Source organism: Tiliqua scincoides, chromosome 2, assembly GCF_035046505.1.
Source record: "Tiliqua scincoides isolate rTilSci1 chromosome 2, rTilSci1.hap2, whole genome shotgun sequence".
NCBI lineage: Eukaryota > Metazoa > Chordata > Lepidosauria > Squamata > Scincidae > Tiliqua > Tiliqua scincoides.
In genome coordinates this window covers 79161970-79180451 of record NC_089822.1, presented here as the reverse complement: position 1 = coordinate 79180451, position 18482 = coordinate 79161970, and the positions used below count along the sequence as shown (strand labels likewise).

Genomic DNA, 18482 nt, shown 5'->3' with positions numbered 1-18482 from the left:
TGCTGTCATCTGCAAAGGCTTTTGCCCGGAGAGAAGCCTGAGCTTATGTTGTGGGGCTACCCCACCCCACCCCCAAAAAAGCAGGAAGGAATGAGTGCAATTTAAAATAAAATAAATAAATAAATAAAAAATAGGAGCACAGATGTCTGCTCTTTAGGAACTGGAAAGGATAACCCTCCATTTACCATGTCTTTTCCAAAACACACTGATGTCAATGAGAACTTGCCTGTTGGGTTCAATAGGTAATTAAAAAAGGAGCCAACCAAGGAAGGACTAATAAACTCAAAATACCTGAGGTAAAAGTCTTTGGCACCTTGCGCCTTTGTGGGACTGATTTTGAACCTAGCTCTCTCTCTTCGTGCTTGGAATGAGACCTTAAGTACTTTGGCAGTGCATGGTGCTCATAAATGACAACATTAGGTTCTAAATTTTGATTAAACATTCTGTAATTAATCAATGGTAGATATGAAGCAGTTGTCAGGATCCAGAGCTGCAAAATGCTTGAGACATAAAACATTACAAAGTAATTAGAGTGTGCTCCTTCACAAGAGAAAGGATTGCCTTCAATAAAGAGGTAAATGATAGCATTGTGTTTATTGTGGACGTAGGCAGCCAGTGCAATATGATAAACTGCAGGAGATACACATATCAGTAATCATCTGCATTATTAGTGTCATTAATCATAATTCTAAAAATATGACAGCAGCCGCCAACTTTTGACCAATTTTCCTTCTGCCTGTTGGCCGTTATAACTTCACTAATAGACTGCCGATCTCCTGTGTGTGTGGCAGTTTTGCATTGAGAATGGAAGGTTAATTATATTTCAGCTGCTGATTCCTTCTCTCCTTGGAAAAGCCTTAGCACATTGACAATCCCAGGAGCTCACTGCTGTTAAACCAGTAAAACTACTTTATTGAAATTTTCTTTGTTGGTCAGGAGTGAGTAGATGTTTCAAATGAGATATAAGCGCCAGGCTGGGACAGTTGCTAACAGTTCTTGCTCTGAAGTAATGCTTGGAAAGCAAGCTGAATTCATACTTCCCCCTTTGCTTCATCCCAGTGGATGGGTTTTTAAAAAAAAACCTTTTGAAATTTAATAACCAATAGCAACAGTAAATATTGGACAATTTCATAGGATTCGAGCACTGAAGATTAGAGACGGTATGTATAAATTACCAATGGTAGTGGGCAATTGAAGCACAGCTAGGCGATTACTAAGGATATGAGAAAAATTATGTGACCAAGGCTATAGTCCTGTAACACTTACCTGGAAGGAAGTCCCATTGAGCTCAGTGGGGCTTACATACATTGCATTGCACTATTAGACAGTGAGTGAGTTTTGAGCACTTGCGTGTTGTATGTGAGAGATTAACAGTGACAATAATTAGAGAGCCGAAACATTGTACAAGTCCAGATAGCATTTTAACTGGCCCAGTGTATTTGCAATATTATCAAAGTATCCAACAGCACTTCAAGACAACTTGTTAGTTCCTTACAAATTTGGATTAATAATAAAAATTACAGAGGAATGCAATAGATAACACCTTCTAATTTTTGGAATTAGATCTCTAGTTTTGCTTCACATATTTGTATTGTTTGACAATGTAACTTTAAGTAAGGAACTTCTGACTTCCCAGTTTCTCCTGAAATTTTAAAGCCATTCAATGTATGGTGCAAAAATCATGCCCCTAAGTTAATAAATATCCTATAATGAAATGCAAATTCACCCACAGTGGAATGACCACCGATTTTTAGGTGCATTCCACAAAGCCTTAATTTCAAAAAGTGTATTCCTAACTAGATAGGCCACTTTGTACAAATATGTTGTGGACATGGCAAACACAGGTGCTTTGTGGGGAACAACCCACCAATACAACATCACAAAGTGTATGGTATGCCATTGTTGAATATGGATAGACCAATTCAAATAATTAAGTTTAGAGAGGCATTAGTATTACGGACTCCAGGTTGCAATCCAATGCACACTTTCCTCAGAGTAAGCCCACCTGAACTAATGTACTTCTGAATAAACACACAAACAAACTGTCTTGTTAGTCCTGAGAATCTTCTAAGCAGTGAAAAATGCTGCTTTAACATTCTAATGAGAAAAATAAGTACTATGCTTGGATTGAACATTTCATTTTTTAAGACTTCAAAATATGATACAAGCAGCTAATTATAGGAAATTAGTATTTATCAAGAAGGAATTTTGCCTTTTATGAATAGTCTATGCAAAACCCATTAAAACAACCGTGTTCCACAGGTATGTATTGGTATACAGGCTCTTCTGTGTGGATAAAAAACCCTAGATAATTGTAAGGACCAAGCTATCATTAAGATGGCATAATTAAGTCACAGCATTCTATGATCATTTTAAAAACGGTTGAGAAATATTATTTATTTAATTTGTATACTAAGCTCATTTGGCAAGGGTTGGTCAAAGTTTGTTTACATTTTCTTGGATGTTAAGCAAGAGCCCTAACGACTTCTTTTTTTTAATATTTCATAGTAAGACTTGCTGCCCGGTGAACTTGCATCTAGGCAGCTGGTAAAGTGTGAGGTTGAAGTGTTGCAATTCAACTTAGGCCAATACTGAGTAACTCTGGCAACTACGCCAGTGGTTATGCTTCTCATTTGTAATGTCGTTTGATCTTTAACGAACAACAATAGTAATACATTAAGAGTGTGCCTTGACCTTGATGCTTTCGAGCGCACACAGCTGTTGGAAAAATGTAATTCTGTTCACACCGTAAGAGCCATCTCACTTAACACCTCAACAGGTATGTACTGAATTACCAGGTCTTTCAGAAGTACAGAGTGCTCAGGTTTTATTTTTCCAAAGAATGTGCTCAAGTGGAAGGCATTGCTAACAAATTATTCCATGTTAAAATCAGAGGATCCGCTCTCCCAGGTGGACTGAAACCAGCCTTCCCAAATGTCATATCAATATTAATGTTTGTGTGAATTCCCTAGTGATAAGGAATTGTTTCCTTTCACTCGGGCTCAGTATTTGGTATGCAAAAGGCTCAGTCGCCCCTGCCAACAACCCAATAATTCTCGCTAACATCTTCCAAGTTACAACATTTATAAAGTTGCAAAGTGGAGTAAACAAACCATCTGTTTGGCTTTACCATATATGTCATGCTCTCTTATTAGCATATTACGATTCATTTAGTAAACAAATTTGGTGATTTTGTTCATGTCAAAGTCAGAGGGAGCTTGAAGATGATTAACATTCCTGGGACAGGCACATTAATACATTGCTTCCTCTGCAAAGTTAAGTGGCTTCTCAGGAGAATCGCCCCTTGTTGACAAGATGAGACTGTCAATTTTGTTTGCCTGCCACATTAGGGGCCGTAAGGGGATGGCAGGCTCTGAGAATGAGGAGCAGCGTAGGCAGCATCATTCACTGTGAATTGAGAAAAGAAGTCTAATTCTGATAAATGGTCGACCCCAATACATCCTACCTGTTATTACAACAGACGTGCCGTATCTGTGCAGTAAATTAGTTAAACCCCTAAAGAGTTTGGTGAGAGCTTATCTTCAAGTGAATAATTTGAGTGGAGAGGGAGCTGTCTTCGTGACCGGTGTGAATGATTTGTTTCATATTGAAAGGGATTGTAATGACTGGGTTCCACGTCTTTAATTTGCAAGAATTTGCTTGTCCTTTATTTCCTGTATTTAATAAGCACTTCTTTACTTTTTTTTAATAGGTGCTGAACTGTATTTTACCTTTTGGATTTTCTTCCTATAAAAGGTTAATATTTTCTCAGATTCTATGCAATTCATAAAAGCTTAAGAAACCAATGTTGCTCATGCTGTTGGAGTAAAATTATCCGTGTTCACTGGGCAGCACAGCACTCTGCCTCCAACCACTGTTCTGAAATGTTAGCAATGAAAAGAACTCCAATTAAGCATCACAGTTATGGGAAAAGTCAGATGCTGCACACTGCAAAAGAAGAAGATACACGTATTTTTCAGACCATTTATGAAATTGGCTTGGGTGACTTTTATCAGTGCAGGTAAAAAGAAATTAAAAGAGCAACTTCGACACTGAGAAAATCAATGGGAAATGGGAAAATAATATATTCACCAGTTGGGTGTAACAGCAGCCCAGATAGATTACCTGCTTATTGGACTTTCAAAGACAATGGTGAAAACAGAGATTACTTTTATTTAAACAACCACCCGGACTTATCTGTTTTCATAAACATGTAACATGGAATTAGATCATTCGTTCTGATGCTATGATTTGGACATCATGCATGGCTGTAGACATGGGAGGGGTTTTTGGTCCTGTGGGGACAGCCGAGGCCACTCCCTAAATGTTCAGCTTTTATTTTTAAAAAGTGACATGGTAGCCCTTGTGGACATATGTGGAAAAACCAGCAGGCAGTATTCTACCCAGTTGCTCAGTAAGAAGTCAGCCTGCACCCACCTTTCATTGTTCTGGCCAATGGGTGGAAAGGCACTGGGATAATTGGCAACCACCAACACACTCGTATTTTTAAATTTTGTAAATTACATTTCAATTTTATAAATTACATTTCATGCTATTAGTTCTAATTATATTAAATAACCTTAGGGCCCAATCCTATCCAACTTTCTAGCACTGATGCAGCCACACCATAGCCTTGACGTAAGGGAACTAACATTCCCTTCCATCGAGGAGGCCTCCATGACCCACCCCCTGGCAGGATGCAACACATGCACCATTGGCACAGCTTTGTCTGCTTTGGAAAGTTGGATAGGGCTCTCAGATATATTAGGTTTATTTTACTGGCTGTTCTGCAAGAATTTACCGCAGTTGAAAATCTCTGACCTAAAAGCTTCTGGCTATGGGCTTCACTCCCTGAAAGTAGGTGAGTTCCCTGCTCAAGGAAACAAGTAGGTGTAGCGTATTGGAACAAGTTTGAAAAAGTAGATGTTTCCTGCTCAAAGCATTGCACACCAATGGAATTCAATGGGTTTTAGCTACATTTAACTGCAAAGAGGGTTATCTTTCTGCTGGCTAAAATGTGCTTTGAGTTTCAGACCAAAGTAAGCATATGGGCACAAAAATGCCAAGGCAAAAATACCACACCTCTCTGTTTGGAAAGAATGGGATGATTTTCTTTTTCTCTATATAGGTTCAGACAGAATCATAAACCACTTCCAGTAATACTGGAAGGTGCACTTCATCCCTGTGGAACTTTCTCAACCCTCCTTTATTTGCAAGCAAGGAAAATAATATTTTTAGAAGTGAAGATAGGCCATATAACACAGTGCGATCCCTTTTAAGTTCTATTCAGTTATAGAGCTCAAGTTCCTACAGCAGGCACAGTTAGAAAGAAAATCTAAGTAAGTCACTGAAGGACCCAAAAAGAAAGACAGAGTAACTGCCCAGTCCTATGCCCCATCATTGACACTGATGCATCTGCACTGGTGGAGCACGCGCTGCATCCAGTGGTCGGGGAGACTATCAGGAGGCTTGCCAGCGGTAAGTAATAGTATAGTTTGCTTACCTCTATAGGAGGCCACCTCCAAGTTGCCTCAGACCCAGACCAGCTATATAGCTGGTGTACATCCAAAGAGAGAAAAGGGGTGGGATAGGGTTCCAGTAGTGCAAGGCCACAATAGGATTGGGGCCACAGAGCCCAATCTTATGGGCTGCGGTGCCAGGGCTACGCTACTTTCACGCCAGAGGTACTGGCGCTTCACCAGCGCTGGGCAGTTGGTGGCACCGCCAGTGGCTGTCAGTGCAGGGCCACAGCACCAGAGGACAAACAGCAAGGGCTCCTGGTGGTAAGTTCTGCCACCGGCCGGCAGCAGGCCTTCCTATGGCAGAAGGAGGGAAAGAGCGGGTCCAGGATGGGGCGGAGACAGTGGCAGGCTCTGCCGCCATATCCCAATCCCCCTCCTGGGCTGGGAAACCCTACATGGGTTTCCTCGATTCTGCACCCACTTAATAGCGGGTGCAGTTCCAAGGGGACCCATTGGGGCTGCCTGTCTGCCAAATGGGATAAGGGAATGTTCCCTTACCCCAAGGAGACCTGGCGCTGCTTCCCTGCCCCATTGGATGCAGCGGTTACCATTTTGGCTCGGCTGCAGCCCTGGGAATCATAGGATCAGGCTGCCCAAGTGCTTAGAGCAGAGGTGCCCAAACCCCGGCCCTGGGGCCATTTGCAGCCCTCGAGGACTCCCAATGCGGCCCTCAGGGAGCCCCAGGTCTCCAATGTGCCTCTGGCCCTCCGTAGACTTGCTGGAGCCTGCATTGGTCCAACGCAACTGCTCTCAGCATGAGGGCGACTGTTAAAATTTGAATAAATTTACATAAATGAATATATTAAAAATGAACTTACATGAATGAATGAAGGCCTTGCAATAGCTCATATAAGTTCATTTTTAATATATTCATTTATGTAAATTTATTCAAATTTTAAATGTAAATCAATTCTTTTTTTCCCCGGCTCCCAACACAGTGTCAGAGAGATGATGTGACCCTCCTGCCAAAAACTTTGGACACCGCTGGCTTAGAGAATTGCCAGAAATTTTGGTGAAGGTTCTGTTGAAATGCTTTTCTAGAACTTTTTTCTGTATCTGCTACAGTACAGGCTACCATTTTTCTCCTTGACTTCTTTCTCTGAGAGCCCATCCTATCCTCCTCCCAATGCATCCTCACCAAAAAAGCAGATGCTATATCCTGTGGGAGGGGGGGTAGATCAGGTGGCTTCAGCGGGAAAAGAGGAATTATTTCCCCTTGCTCTTCCATAAGCTTTCCTTTTGTCAGTGGGTCTCCTTGGACCTGCGCCAGCTCTTTCATGGGCTCAAGACCAATTGACAAGGGAGGGGAGGTTGTTAAAAGAGGGGATAGGATCCGGTGTATGCCACTGCCACCAGATCCACCCCTCCCACTTCCGCTTCGTCCAGTTACAACCCCATCCCCACTGCAGTCTTACCTGGTCTTGCGGGCACAAAGGGGTCTGTTGCTGCAGTTGCAGCACTGCCCCTTCTATCAGCAGCACTCACAAAATAGCTACCAACAGCATTTTATGACTCTGTTCCACTGCCCTAAAGCCTTCTGCGTAACAGTGCTGTGACTCTGCTTGCATTTTACCTTGGGTAAGAAACACTTCCAATGTAATAAAGAAGTGTGAGTGTTGAATTGACTTATGCATGTTTGCTATAGTGCAGTGTTTCTCAAACTGTGGGTCAGGACCCACTAGGTGGGTCGCGAGCCAATTTCAGGTGGGTCCCCATTCATTTCAATATTTTATTTTTAATATATTAGACTTGACGCTACCATGGTATGTGACTGCATCTGGGGAAATGTTACAGCTCTGTACTTTTAACAGGCTACTATATATATGCTTTTACTAATAATAGTCAATGGGGCTTACTCCTAGGTAAGTGTGGGCAGGATTGCAGCCTAGGATTGATAAAAACTTTCCTGCTTGATTATGTCATTTCTGGTCATGACATCATTTCCGGTGGGTCCTGACAGATTCTCATTCAACAAAGTGGGTCTTGGTGTTAAAAGTTTGAGAACCACTGCATAGTGATTAGCGTATGATCTCTGGGTACTGGTTCTGTGCATCCATACAGAAAGATGCCAGAGCTCCCCTTTCACACATTATGTGATGCATGAAAAGCATGGAAAGAGTTTGCTTAGAAGGAGCTTTTGTGTAAAGTACAAAACTGCCTAGGCTTTTATTTTCCCAGAAAAAACCCTTCTCGGTGGAATGAACACTCACTTCCAAGGGTAGTCTGCTCTTTTCTCCTCTGGAGAAGAGCTGTACCCAGGTTAAGGGACTGTGGCTGTCTGAAAGAAAGGAAAATTATTATTGTGACTTGTAGTTTATATATCAGGAAAGGGGAGGAGATTTCCTAGGGAATATATGCTTTTTTTTAGGTGGCAACAATCAATGAGACAAGGTACCTATCTAACAAAGTCCCAGTTTATATATGAACTGCTCTGTGTGTGTCTGTGACTGTGTGTGTGTGTGTGTGTGTGTGTGTGTGTGTGTGTGTGTTACAGCACATGTCTGAAATCTGGTGGTATTTGACATATTTTCATGTTTAGAAGCCCAGATAAATTGTGTAAATGTCTGCAAACTCAGATATACCATTGAATGCTGACAGTCACCTAAATGTAATTGTCAGCCTTCAAACACATACTTTTTGAAGTATGTCATTGTATGTCCAAGAACTGGGGATATATACATCTATTTTTGGACTTTAACATGATTCATCTGTGATTGTTGGTATTCCAGATAATCGAGCTGTGCTCAACAGATTCCCTAGACGCTGTGTAGTAGACTTATGGCCCAATCCTTTGGTGGCCTTACACTCAGATCTCATGATCTGTTAGCATAAGTCTTTGTCTGCAATCATGTGAGTTGCTCCAACAGTGGGAGGCTCATTCACAATAGTGTGGGAGCAGGGAAGCCCCATGCCAGCAATAGGAGGCCAGCAGACCCACACCAGAAGAGGTAGGTTGATGGCAGGGAAAGTTCGGGGAGGATTGTGAATGGTTCAGGGTATGGACCAGGCTGGACCAGTAATGGAGGAGTGTATCTCATTGGCAGTAGCACACACTGGATCCTATCACCCTTTTGTTGGCCTGATGCCCCCCCGACCCTCCTTGGACTTACGTCAACTAAAGTTGCTGGCATAGGTCCGAGGAGACCTATTGGAGGCCAGGTGGCCTGCAGAGGAGGCCAGGTGGTAAGTAAAAATGATTCTACCTCTTCCAGGCTGTCTTGTTTCCCCGTCCTGTCCCCCCAGCATGCAGTGTGCACTCGGTCAGAGACATTGCTATGGGCTGGTAGGGGATAGGATTGGCCTGCCCCAGTGACACTAAACATGCATTTAACTATATATTTAACAAATTTTATCTGCCATGGTTTCCTCTAAGGAGTTTTGTGATGATACTGGCAACACTCTAGTCAAGATTCCCTAGCTATTTCACAGAGCTACTATTTCCATACTTCCTTCAGAAGAGGTTAAGCTACTTTGTGTCTATATACATTGCCTCCTGGTACTTTGCCTGATGAGGTACCAACACTAAAACACATATAGTTAGGTGGAATGAGCTGGGCAGTGCTGGCAAAGAAGGAAAGGCTATTGGGTTGACTTAATAGGGCTTTTGCAAACTGTTTGCTAACCCACTTCTGGTCTCACACATTCACGTTCCCTTCTAAACATTTGTGGCAGAGTATCTAGCATTGATAGGACTGCTTGGCCTCTATAATACCACATATCAGCAGTTCTTAGGGTGATGGTGCTAGGCGAGTTGGGGATTTGTTACTGTCTTGATATATAAATTATTTCATCAGGTTTAGATTTGTTGTTGTTAAACCCATCATAGATGGGTTTAACAACATATCTCTTGTTAAACCCATCATAAACATAAGTGATGAATCACAACTCTTTCCCAACACATTTCAAGCATGATTGTTCTAAAGTAAAAAAGTTAATGAACATTTATGTTTTATAACTTACTTGGTGTACAGTCATTCACTTGGTAACACATCCTTAAAACCAGTGCACATCCTGACTGGATATGTTCATCTCCTGTTTGTATCCAGCCACAGTTCATTCAATGGTACTTTGGTTGTTCTTGCACCCGTTGGCAACAGTCAATCTGGTAAAGTGTTGCATCCATGAGCTTTAAGACAGTCATGAATTTAGGCTGTATGTGGGAGGGGGGAACAGGGAAAGCATGCCAGCAACCCTCACCCCTCCCCAACGATGCATTTGTGAAACCCTGCCCTGCTCATGTTCAGCATGTACCTGCAGCAATGAACACTGTACGCAAGAAGAGATAACTCCCTGGAAGACACCCAGGAAAGTTCCAGGACAGTAATAATGGGAAGCGTCTTCTCCCCTGATCAGCATTTGTTGCTGCAGATGGCTGGAAGGAGGGGGTGGGAAGCTTCTGAATGTATCACTGGCAGGGATAGGTCTGCTTGGTGCATTTTCCTTTCCATATGTACTCTACACTGTATCGTGTTACTCAAAAAAAGGAAAAAAACAACAACCCCTGAACAAATTGCCCTTAAGTTTCATTTACTAATTAATCTGCTCAGATTGCCTTCCTATACATATTTACACAGGACTAAATCCCAATGAAAAAACAGCAAGCATTGCTGTCAAGTAAACAAGCATAAGATTGCTCTGTAAAACATTAGCTCAGCTGTTCTCAAACTGTGGTTCTGGGACCCACCACTGGGTCTTAACCCAATTTTTTGTGGTTTGTGAAACTAACAGGGCTGATTTGGCTATGTGCATCAAGGGTTAAATGAGCTGCTACGGGGGGGGGGGGAGCACTGCTGCCCTGTCACCATTATAGTCATACCCCTTGGCATTTATGAATCAGGCAGCTGCCTCTAGGGCCTCTAAAAAGTTTGAGAACTACTGCATTAGCTGATTTTTCTTTTTAAAAACTGATATTAAAAATTGCTCTTAAAATTTAATATCAAACTTTTTTGAAAGTTCTCTGAAGTTTCAATAAATATTACCTCATTCCAGAAATTATAGCATCAGTGATTTAAGAAAATAAATTATTAGTTTATTGTGGTGGGACTGTAGAATGAGTAACAGTGGTTATGAGTAACAGACTTAAAGGATATTGCAGGAGAGAGCGCAGAAAATTTGGTGACACTCAGGGAGGCACTACCATGGGCAGCTGTCAGCTAACATGCAGCAAGTATCTTGATCTAGGCGTAGAGGAAAAATAGGCTCTTAAGAGGATTTTGAAAAATGGCATCATCTAATGGGCAAAGAATAAAAAAAAATCCACACTGACTTGTCCCTATTAAATGGTATTCTGACAAACCTCTGACAGAAGGCAAGTTTTCATCCAGCTTAAATAGTGAAGTTGAAGGAAATCCTTAAAATATATTTAAAGACTGAACTTGCCAAGTATGTGCTTTTCACTGTATGAAGAAGAAATGCATTGTGTTGCCACCCAAACTTTTGCTTAAAAGTAAATTCAAAGCAAACTTTGTGGGGGAGTTCAAGAGGAACATCTGAGAGCTTTTCAAGGAAGCCAAAAAAGTTTTCATAAGACCAATAACATGTCTTAAAGCAATTGTAATGTTTCTGTAAACCCATAGAGTTTTGTCTCTCCTCAGGCAAAATATCTAACAGCCCAATCCTTTCCACACTTTCCTGGGAGTAAGCCCCATTGACTCTAATGGAACTTACTTCTGAGCAGACATGCATAAGATTGGGCTGTGAGACATTTGTATGAAGCAAAATTTCGGTGAGACTAGCCAAGGCTAGCTAAGTTTCAGGAACACTAGTGTCACACATTCACTGAAATAAGGATAAAAATATCTGGCCCATTTTAGGACTGAAAGAGATGCGGCATGGACCACAGGTGAAGCACTTACTCTTGCTAGCATTCCTGGCACACTTAAATCCAGTTATGTGCAGTGGCCCATTTCTGTGATGGATTAAGATTAGATGGATTAGGATTAGCACTTGACCAAACCAGGCCATTGTTTGCTGGTGTGTTAATGCCAGACACAAAAAGGCATACATGAAGCATTTAAACAGGCAAGCACTTCATCTGTGTTCCGTCTCATGTCTGTTTTCACCCAACGCAGATTTACTGTCTGTTTCTAAATCATACCCAGCTACCCAAACAGTTGTCTACATTTCTATACAGCATTCCTAGTCCTAGTGGATCTTTAAACTCTATGGTTTCAGCATTAATCTGAAAATCTAAAAACCACAGAAACCCAATGAATGCTAGTTTCCCCCCCCCCCCCATAATATATCTGGTTAGATTTTTGTTTGTGTGTGATGTTGAGGAGGATTTTTCAACACGAGTGATATAGATTAAGAAATGAATGTAACAGAATCAATGCTTTTGAACTGTGGTTGCATAATGGAAATCGACTACTATGAATGAACCCATGTTCAGAAGTTATGAACAGCAGAGCTAATGCACTGCAATGAGTTCATCTTTATTATTGCATTACACCTGAATCAATTGATAAAGCAAGTTTTTTTTTAAAGCTAGGAATGGCACTTAATTGAGTAAAAGTCAATATAATTATATTAGGAGAAGCCAATGGTACTGCTGACAGCGGAAAAGGGACCTTGCCGATGGGAGTGCCAGAACTGGTCCACACATTTCTGCACATCGTTTGCCTGACAGATATTAAGGACTGGTACATAGTTTAATTAGATTACCGATAGCAACTGCTATAAATGATAAGTGAATGGGTATGGCATCACTTTCTATTGATAGCCAAAACTGACTGCATCTTTTAACAAGTCATCATCAGGAAAGTACTTTCTCCTCGGAGGGGAGAATGGGTGTTTCCATAAAGACAAGATTAATATGTCCTTGTATGTAACATTCAGTAAGTTTTGATTTTATTTGCGCTACATGTCTAGGTGTTCACTAGCAGCATGCCAAAGAGTTATATTGTGTGAGGAAACTACACTCATGTACACAAACAGTAGTCACAATGTATTTTAGTGGGACATGGGAAAACCCCAAAAGAAGGTAAAGCTAGGCGTATTTCATATCACAAACAGCAATGTGATAGCCACTTTCAGTGCTGTTGCATGAAAGTTAGTGTGGAACTTTTGAATGGTGCTTTTGGATGCAGGAAACTGGGGTACAAAAGCCCACTCACCTGCAGAGTTCTCTGGATAACCGTTGGCTCATAGGCAAATCACACTCTTCCAGACTAAACTATCTCTGGTTGTGTCCCAGAGAATGTGCACATTGCTGTACATTCTCACATGCACCAAGAGATGAGGCAGCGATGGCATCTACCACCTAGCATCTTCCGGTCCTCTCGCCCATCAGCCCTCTCTGTATGTGGCATATTTGGATTTCTGCTTGACCAAACTAATGGCCAAAGCAGGCCATTGATTGCTGGCATGTTAATGCTAAATGCAGTAGAAGGCATACATGGAGCTTTTAAACAGGCAAGCTTGTCTGTGTGCAAGCAGATGGGGTGCAAGGGAAGAACTGGGTAGAAGAACCATGGGTAGGCATTTTCTACTGCCATGTCCATACGTGTTCCTGGCTTATAGTTCCTGACTAGGTACTAGGCTAGTTACTAGATAATCCTAATAGTGAGCTACCACAGTCTGAGGTCCTCAGAGAGGGGGGCAGAATGACAATAACAAACAAGAAGTTCTGCAATGCCTGTTTTATCTTTCTCAGGCAGTTTTCACCAAGCTACTATGAAGGCTTGGAGTGGCAAATTGCTGAACTGGCATATCAAACTTCTGCTTGCAATTTCTGTGCCATAACAATTAAAACAGCCAGCATTCCTCTGCTCTTGTTTGTGTGCTTCAATTAGGAAAGCACAGTTTCATGGTTTATTTATTCATTTATTTTAAAAGATTTGTATCCCGCGATTCCCCTTACCAAAAAAGGAGGCAGTGTGGTTTACCACCTCAGTAAAACATAGTTAATGAAATCAATATAAAGTACAGTCAAAATAAAATTCCATAGTTGTAATTTCCCAGTGTCACTTGCTACAGCATGGAGCTCAACACTGTTATTTCACATGCGCAGGAACTGACAACTCAACGGCAGTTCAACTTGTAGACGTTCGCAGTAAAATGCTTCCTGTACTTTGCTTAGTGACTTTCCCATTGAGTCATTCGCCATCTGACACCAGAATGGGCAAGAAATAATTCTGCCTTATGACTGGAAAGCCTACTTCTGTTTATTTATCATTCACGTATGTGCACACTGCATGCATCTGTTCAGAACAAATCTGTGGATGATGTGAATTTGCCTTCGTCTGATTTGATTTATGATTTTCGATTGTGCGGTTGGTCCGGTAACCATCAGGACAACAGTGTAAGTGAGATGATGGGTGACAGAAAATGATCTCATGGCCAAAGCATTTTTAGCTGTATTTTATTGTTTTAAGATTCTCTTTTCTTTTTTTAAAGCCAGATGTGACTGGATTGGAATGTGAATTTGTTCTCTTTCTCTTTCTCTCTGTCTCTTTCTCTCTATCTCTTTCTTTCTTTCTCTCTCTCTTTCTCTCTCTTTCTTTTGTGATCTCGATTTAGCAAAAGATTAGAAAGCTGATCTTATCACAAGGTAAGCTCAGCCTTCATAAGTGTAGTGTGGGGGATATGTATGACACACTTGTCTGTGCTTACTAAAAACCTATGGTGCAACAAACCTGTTGTCCCTGTGGGAATCAGTGAACAAGACATGTTTCAGTTCGCCACCCCTCACCCCCCCAGACATATCTCTCAGTATCTCTTCTCCATAAGGAGAGATGCCATTTGGGACCCAAATTTATCTTCAGTTATCAGTACAATCTTTAACAAAGAACAGCCACCTGCCTTCCCTCAAAGAAGAGTAGGTGGATATCCTAGTTTACTTTATTTAATAAGGTGAATTAGTTATGACAGGATATGATGAATTATGTAAATCAACATGGAAAATTAACTGTACATTATTTTACATCTTTTTCCTAATATGATGCACACTGCTACATTTGGGACCCCAGCTGGTTGAGAGATATGCTCTTGGTGAATATATTATATTGAACAGCCAACATTCAAATAACATAGAGGAGTCTAATTTTATCATCTTAGATTTCTTATGTTTAGCTACCTCGATCCAGCAAGGGAAAGCCCTGTGCCGAAGCAGTTGGTTTTGCTGGATCAGGAACTGCTCACAGATTACGGCCAGGTGTGCATCTGCCTCACAGTGCATGTTCTAATGTCAGGCATCCAGCATAACCCCTGATTGAACTATAAGGAATGGATGGGAAGCGGGAATGCATTTCCATCCACATCTGATGAGTTTGGGAAGGTGCATCCTAGCTACTGTCTTGGGTTGGAATGCATTTGCAAAATTATATGTGGATTGAGTCCAGATATAATTGGGTATCTTCTTTTTAATTTTGAGAAATTAGTTTTTCCTCTTCATTGGTAAATGACTTTACCAAGAAGCAGCTCTATATTTGCTTTATGTGAGTGTGCAATACGTTCCTCAGATATGTCCTATACGGTGGCTCTAAGCCAGAGCTGAGTTTGAGGAAACATGCCACAGTCCACACTGGCTGTGTCTTTGTGTCCCTGGGGTTGGCATGTAGTGGGATCCCACCTCCCATGGCTGGCAAGATACTAAATACCTGGTAACGCTTCCAATTTCTATCTTCAAGGTTATGTAGCTTAATCCTATCCCCCACCATGCTATAACATGCCGCTGTGCCAAAAGGCACACACTGCATGCTATGGTGGGAAGAGGGCAATTGGACGGCTGCCTCTATATCTATGGGTCTTATTGGGCCTAGGCCAGCCATTTTGCTGGCATAAGTCTGAGGAGAGCCGGGGGTGTTGCAAAGCAGGGTTTCAGGAATAGGATCCTGGTGCAAGTCACTACTGCCAAAATCCAACCCCTCCTTTCCATGAAACACCCCTTATCTTCCCTTGATTCTCCCTAAAACTTCCCTGCCCTCTCTGTCTCCACACACAATACATCCCTGCAGCTGATTTGCCAAGGCTGATGTATCCCAGAGCCCATAGCAGCAGAACTTTGAAGCTGCCAGCTCAAACTGGCCCAGCAGCAGTGCTCTCTATGCACTGTTGTTGAGCATTTTGCAACAGGGGGATGCTTCTCCCCTTGAAAAACCTATAGCCATACAAGTAGGAAAATACATAAGCATAGCATGCTGTGCCCAATTTAGATGTCCTGAACCACTGACCTAAATTTTTTTGTGGTTTGCAGACAAGTAACCTATGGCTGATGACAGATAATCTAAGACTAAAAAGTTAAGACATTTAAGTAATACAAATTGAAAGGTTTTGAATTTTGTTTAAATATATTTTTGTTCAATTTTATATTTTCTTTTTAATGTATTGTTGTCTGCCCCAATCCTATAGATTGTGGGACAAGAATTCAATGTACTTTAAATAAGGCCACTGATGCAGTTGGTGTTTGTGCCACTAGGACTTGTCTCAGGCTTTAGCAATGCCGTATCACTCAGTTGTGCACAGCTAATTTTACAAAAACTCTTCAGCAGCCACATTTCAGTAGCAACTAAGCGTTGACTGTTTTTCCTCAGTGACTGGTGTAACCCCCAATTTGGTTTGTAATTCTTGTAAACAAAGAGCTACACCAGCAGAATTTCTTAAGCCCTTGCACGACAGATTGAAGCCGCCAGTAGTTTATAAAGCACCCATTTAAAATTTATGATAGTCTGCTGGATCAGTTGCAAAGGCCTCTTCTGTTTCCATTCAGTTATGTTGCTGTTTTGTTCCATTTAAAATTGTCTTCCCCAGAAACACTCCATGTGAGTATTTTTTATGTTACCAAGATGAGGGTTAACCCAATCTATATTCTTAAAACCATTCTGGTTACCCTTTGCCTTCCACTAGTCTCCGCATGATCTGTTCAGTAAGGATCCCAGACTATTAATGGGTCCAAAGTTGTGCATTTGGAGAGCCTCCAATGATTTTCTCCCTCCTGCCTTAGATTCATAAAACAGTGTGCTTTTGGAAAGAACAGCAGCAGTAACCTGTTGATTTTTTTAAAAAACCATGTTCTGGGTTAGCCTGTTATATGTTGTGTAACCCCAAACCCAAGGGCTGTTCTTAAGATTAACAATGTACAGAGCTATTTGAAAGTAACATGAATGAGTTTGGATTTGTGGGTAGAGGGCACTTTGCTTTGCATTTGTAAGAACTTCAGTGTCCATATAGTAATGATTGGATTTCCAAGACAAGGGGCAGCAGTATTATGACTGTAAGAAAACTATTCATTATGAAATTAATTTCATTGATAAGTTTTGGACTATAAATGTAATCAGCTGTACTGTATGCTTTCTTCCTCCCCATCCCCTACCCTCTCTCTTTCCCAGACATAGTGCTAACATAAATCTGCACCGTAAACTGTTGACCAAAGAACTGGATGACATGGGACTAGATACTTCTCAGCCCTCACTTAGCAAGGACCTCCGTGATGAATTTTTGATGAAGATCTATGGCACCCCACACCATTTGGGGCTTGATATAAGGGAAGATACATCCTCCCCTGCAGGTACTGAGGATTCCCATCTGAATGGGTATGGAAGGGGCATGTCCGAAGAATACATGGTGCTAGACCTGAGCACCACCTCCAGTATCCAGTCAAGCAGTAGCATCCATTCCTCCAGAGAGTCCGATGCAGGGAGCGATGAAGGGATTCTTCTCGATGATGTTGATGGGGCAAGTGACAGTGAGGAATCATCATCACACAAAGCTGATGCCCCAGCCTTAGGGGTTGGCATGGGTTCCGAAGTGTCAGGATCCCTTCTACTTAACAATGTTTCCATGAACAACGGGGGGATCATGTGTAACATTTGCCACAAAATGTACAGCAACAAGGGGACTCTCAGGGTGCATTACAAGACTGTCCACTTACGAGAAATGCACAAGTGCAAAATCCCTGGATGCAACATGATGTTCTCCTCTGTCCGCAGCCGGAACCGGCACAGTCAGAACCCTAACCTGCATAAAAACATTCCCTTTGCTTCACTAGACTAGTTCAAAGAGGGACATGGTCAAGGCCAACTCTCACAGGTGGCTGTACTTCTTTGAACTGACATTTACAGACTCTTATATAAAAATATAAAAATATAAATATAAATATATATCTTTTTTTTCTTTTTTTAACAAAACAGAAAAAACACCAGGTGCTTTTTTTTTCTATTTTTTTGTTTTGTTTTGTTACGGTTTTTATTTTATGTGGGTTGGGGTAGTATGTTTAACCTGGGATAAACTTTCCACTGCTAAAAAAAAAAGAAAATGAAAAAAAAACATGAACAAACTTGCATTTTCAAGCCCTACTTTTGTTATAAAATACGTGGTCATCTCCAAAGAAATGGTTTCTTCTGCCCATGACTGTTGTCCACAAGGAAAGAAAAGAGAAAAAAAACCCAAGGAAACAAAGCACTCCAGCGAGAGAGGGAGAGAGAGAGAGAAAAGAACAACTTCCGTTGTCTTTATGTATCTTAAACCTTTGTCAACTTCGCATGGCTGTTACACTTGTATATATTGAGCCTTGAAGGGCCCATGATGTAAAACAATTGTATTGATGGTGGTTGACCTTTTTTTGTTTTTGTTTTAGGGGGGTTTTTACATTTACATCCAGCTGTTAGATAAGCAGAAAAAAAATAGTTTGCTGGCTAGCTCTATTCATTTATATTAGCTTCAATGCACATTTTTTTTAAAGAAAAAAAGAAAACACAAGGTCTTGTTTTTTAACTACCTGCTAGAGATGCATAAAGAGGAGGTGCTGGCATGCTTTAGAGCACCTGATCCGATACCGTTTTGGGTTTTTAAATTTTTATTTTTATTTTTTGGTCTCTTTCCTGTTACATAAATCCAGTCATGCACTTTTTTCTTACACAATATGGGGATGTGTAATAATATCCATGCCCTTTTTATCCCTTAAAAGTATTGCCATACTTTCAGTGTCTTATTAATTAAGAAAAATACACTTTGTTAGAAGTG

At 41.2% G+C, this 18482-nt stretch overlaps 1 protein-coding gene across 1 annotated transcript in view; it reads left to right on the top strand.

The window, feature by feature from the left end:
* Positions 1-18090, top strand: part of BNC2 (basonuclin zinc finger protein 2) — a 457344-nt gene extending 439254 nt beyond the window's left edge. Inside the window, exon 6 of the mRNA XM_066616198.1 lies at positions 16850-18090. Coding sequence (XP_066472295.1) covers positions 16850-17513 — 664 coding nt within the window. The 3' untranslated portion in view covers positions 17514-18090. The remainder of the gene's footprint in view (positions 1-16849) is intronic.
* Positions 18091-18482: the final 392 nt, after the last annotated feature.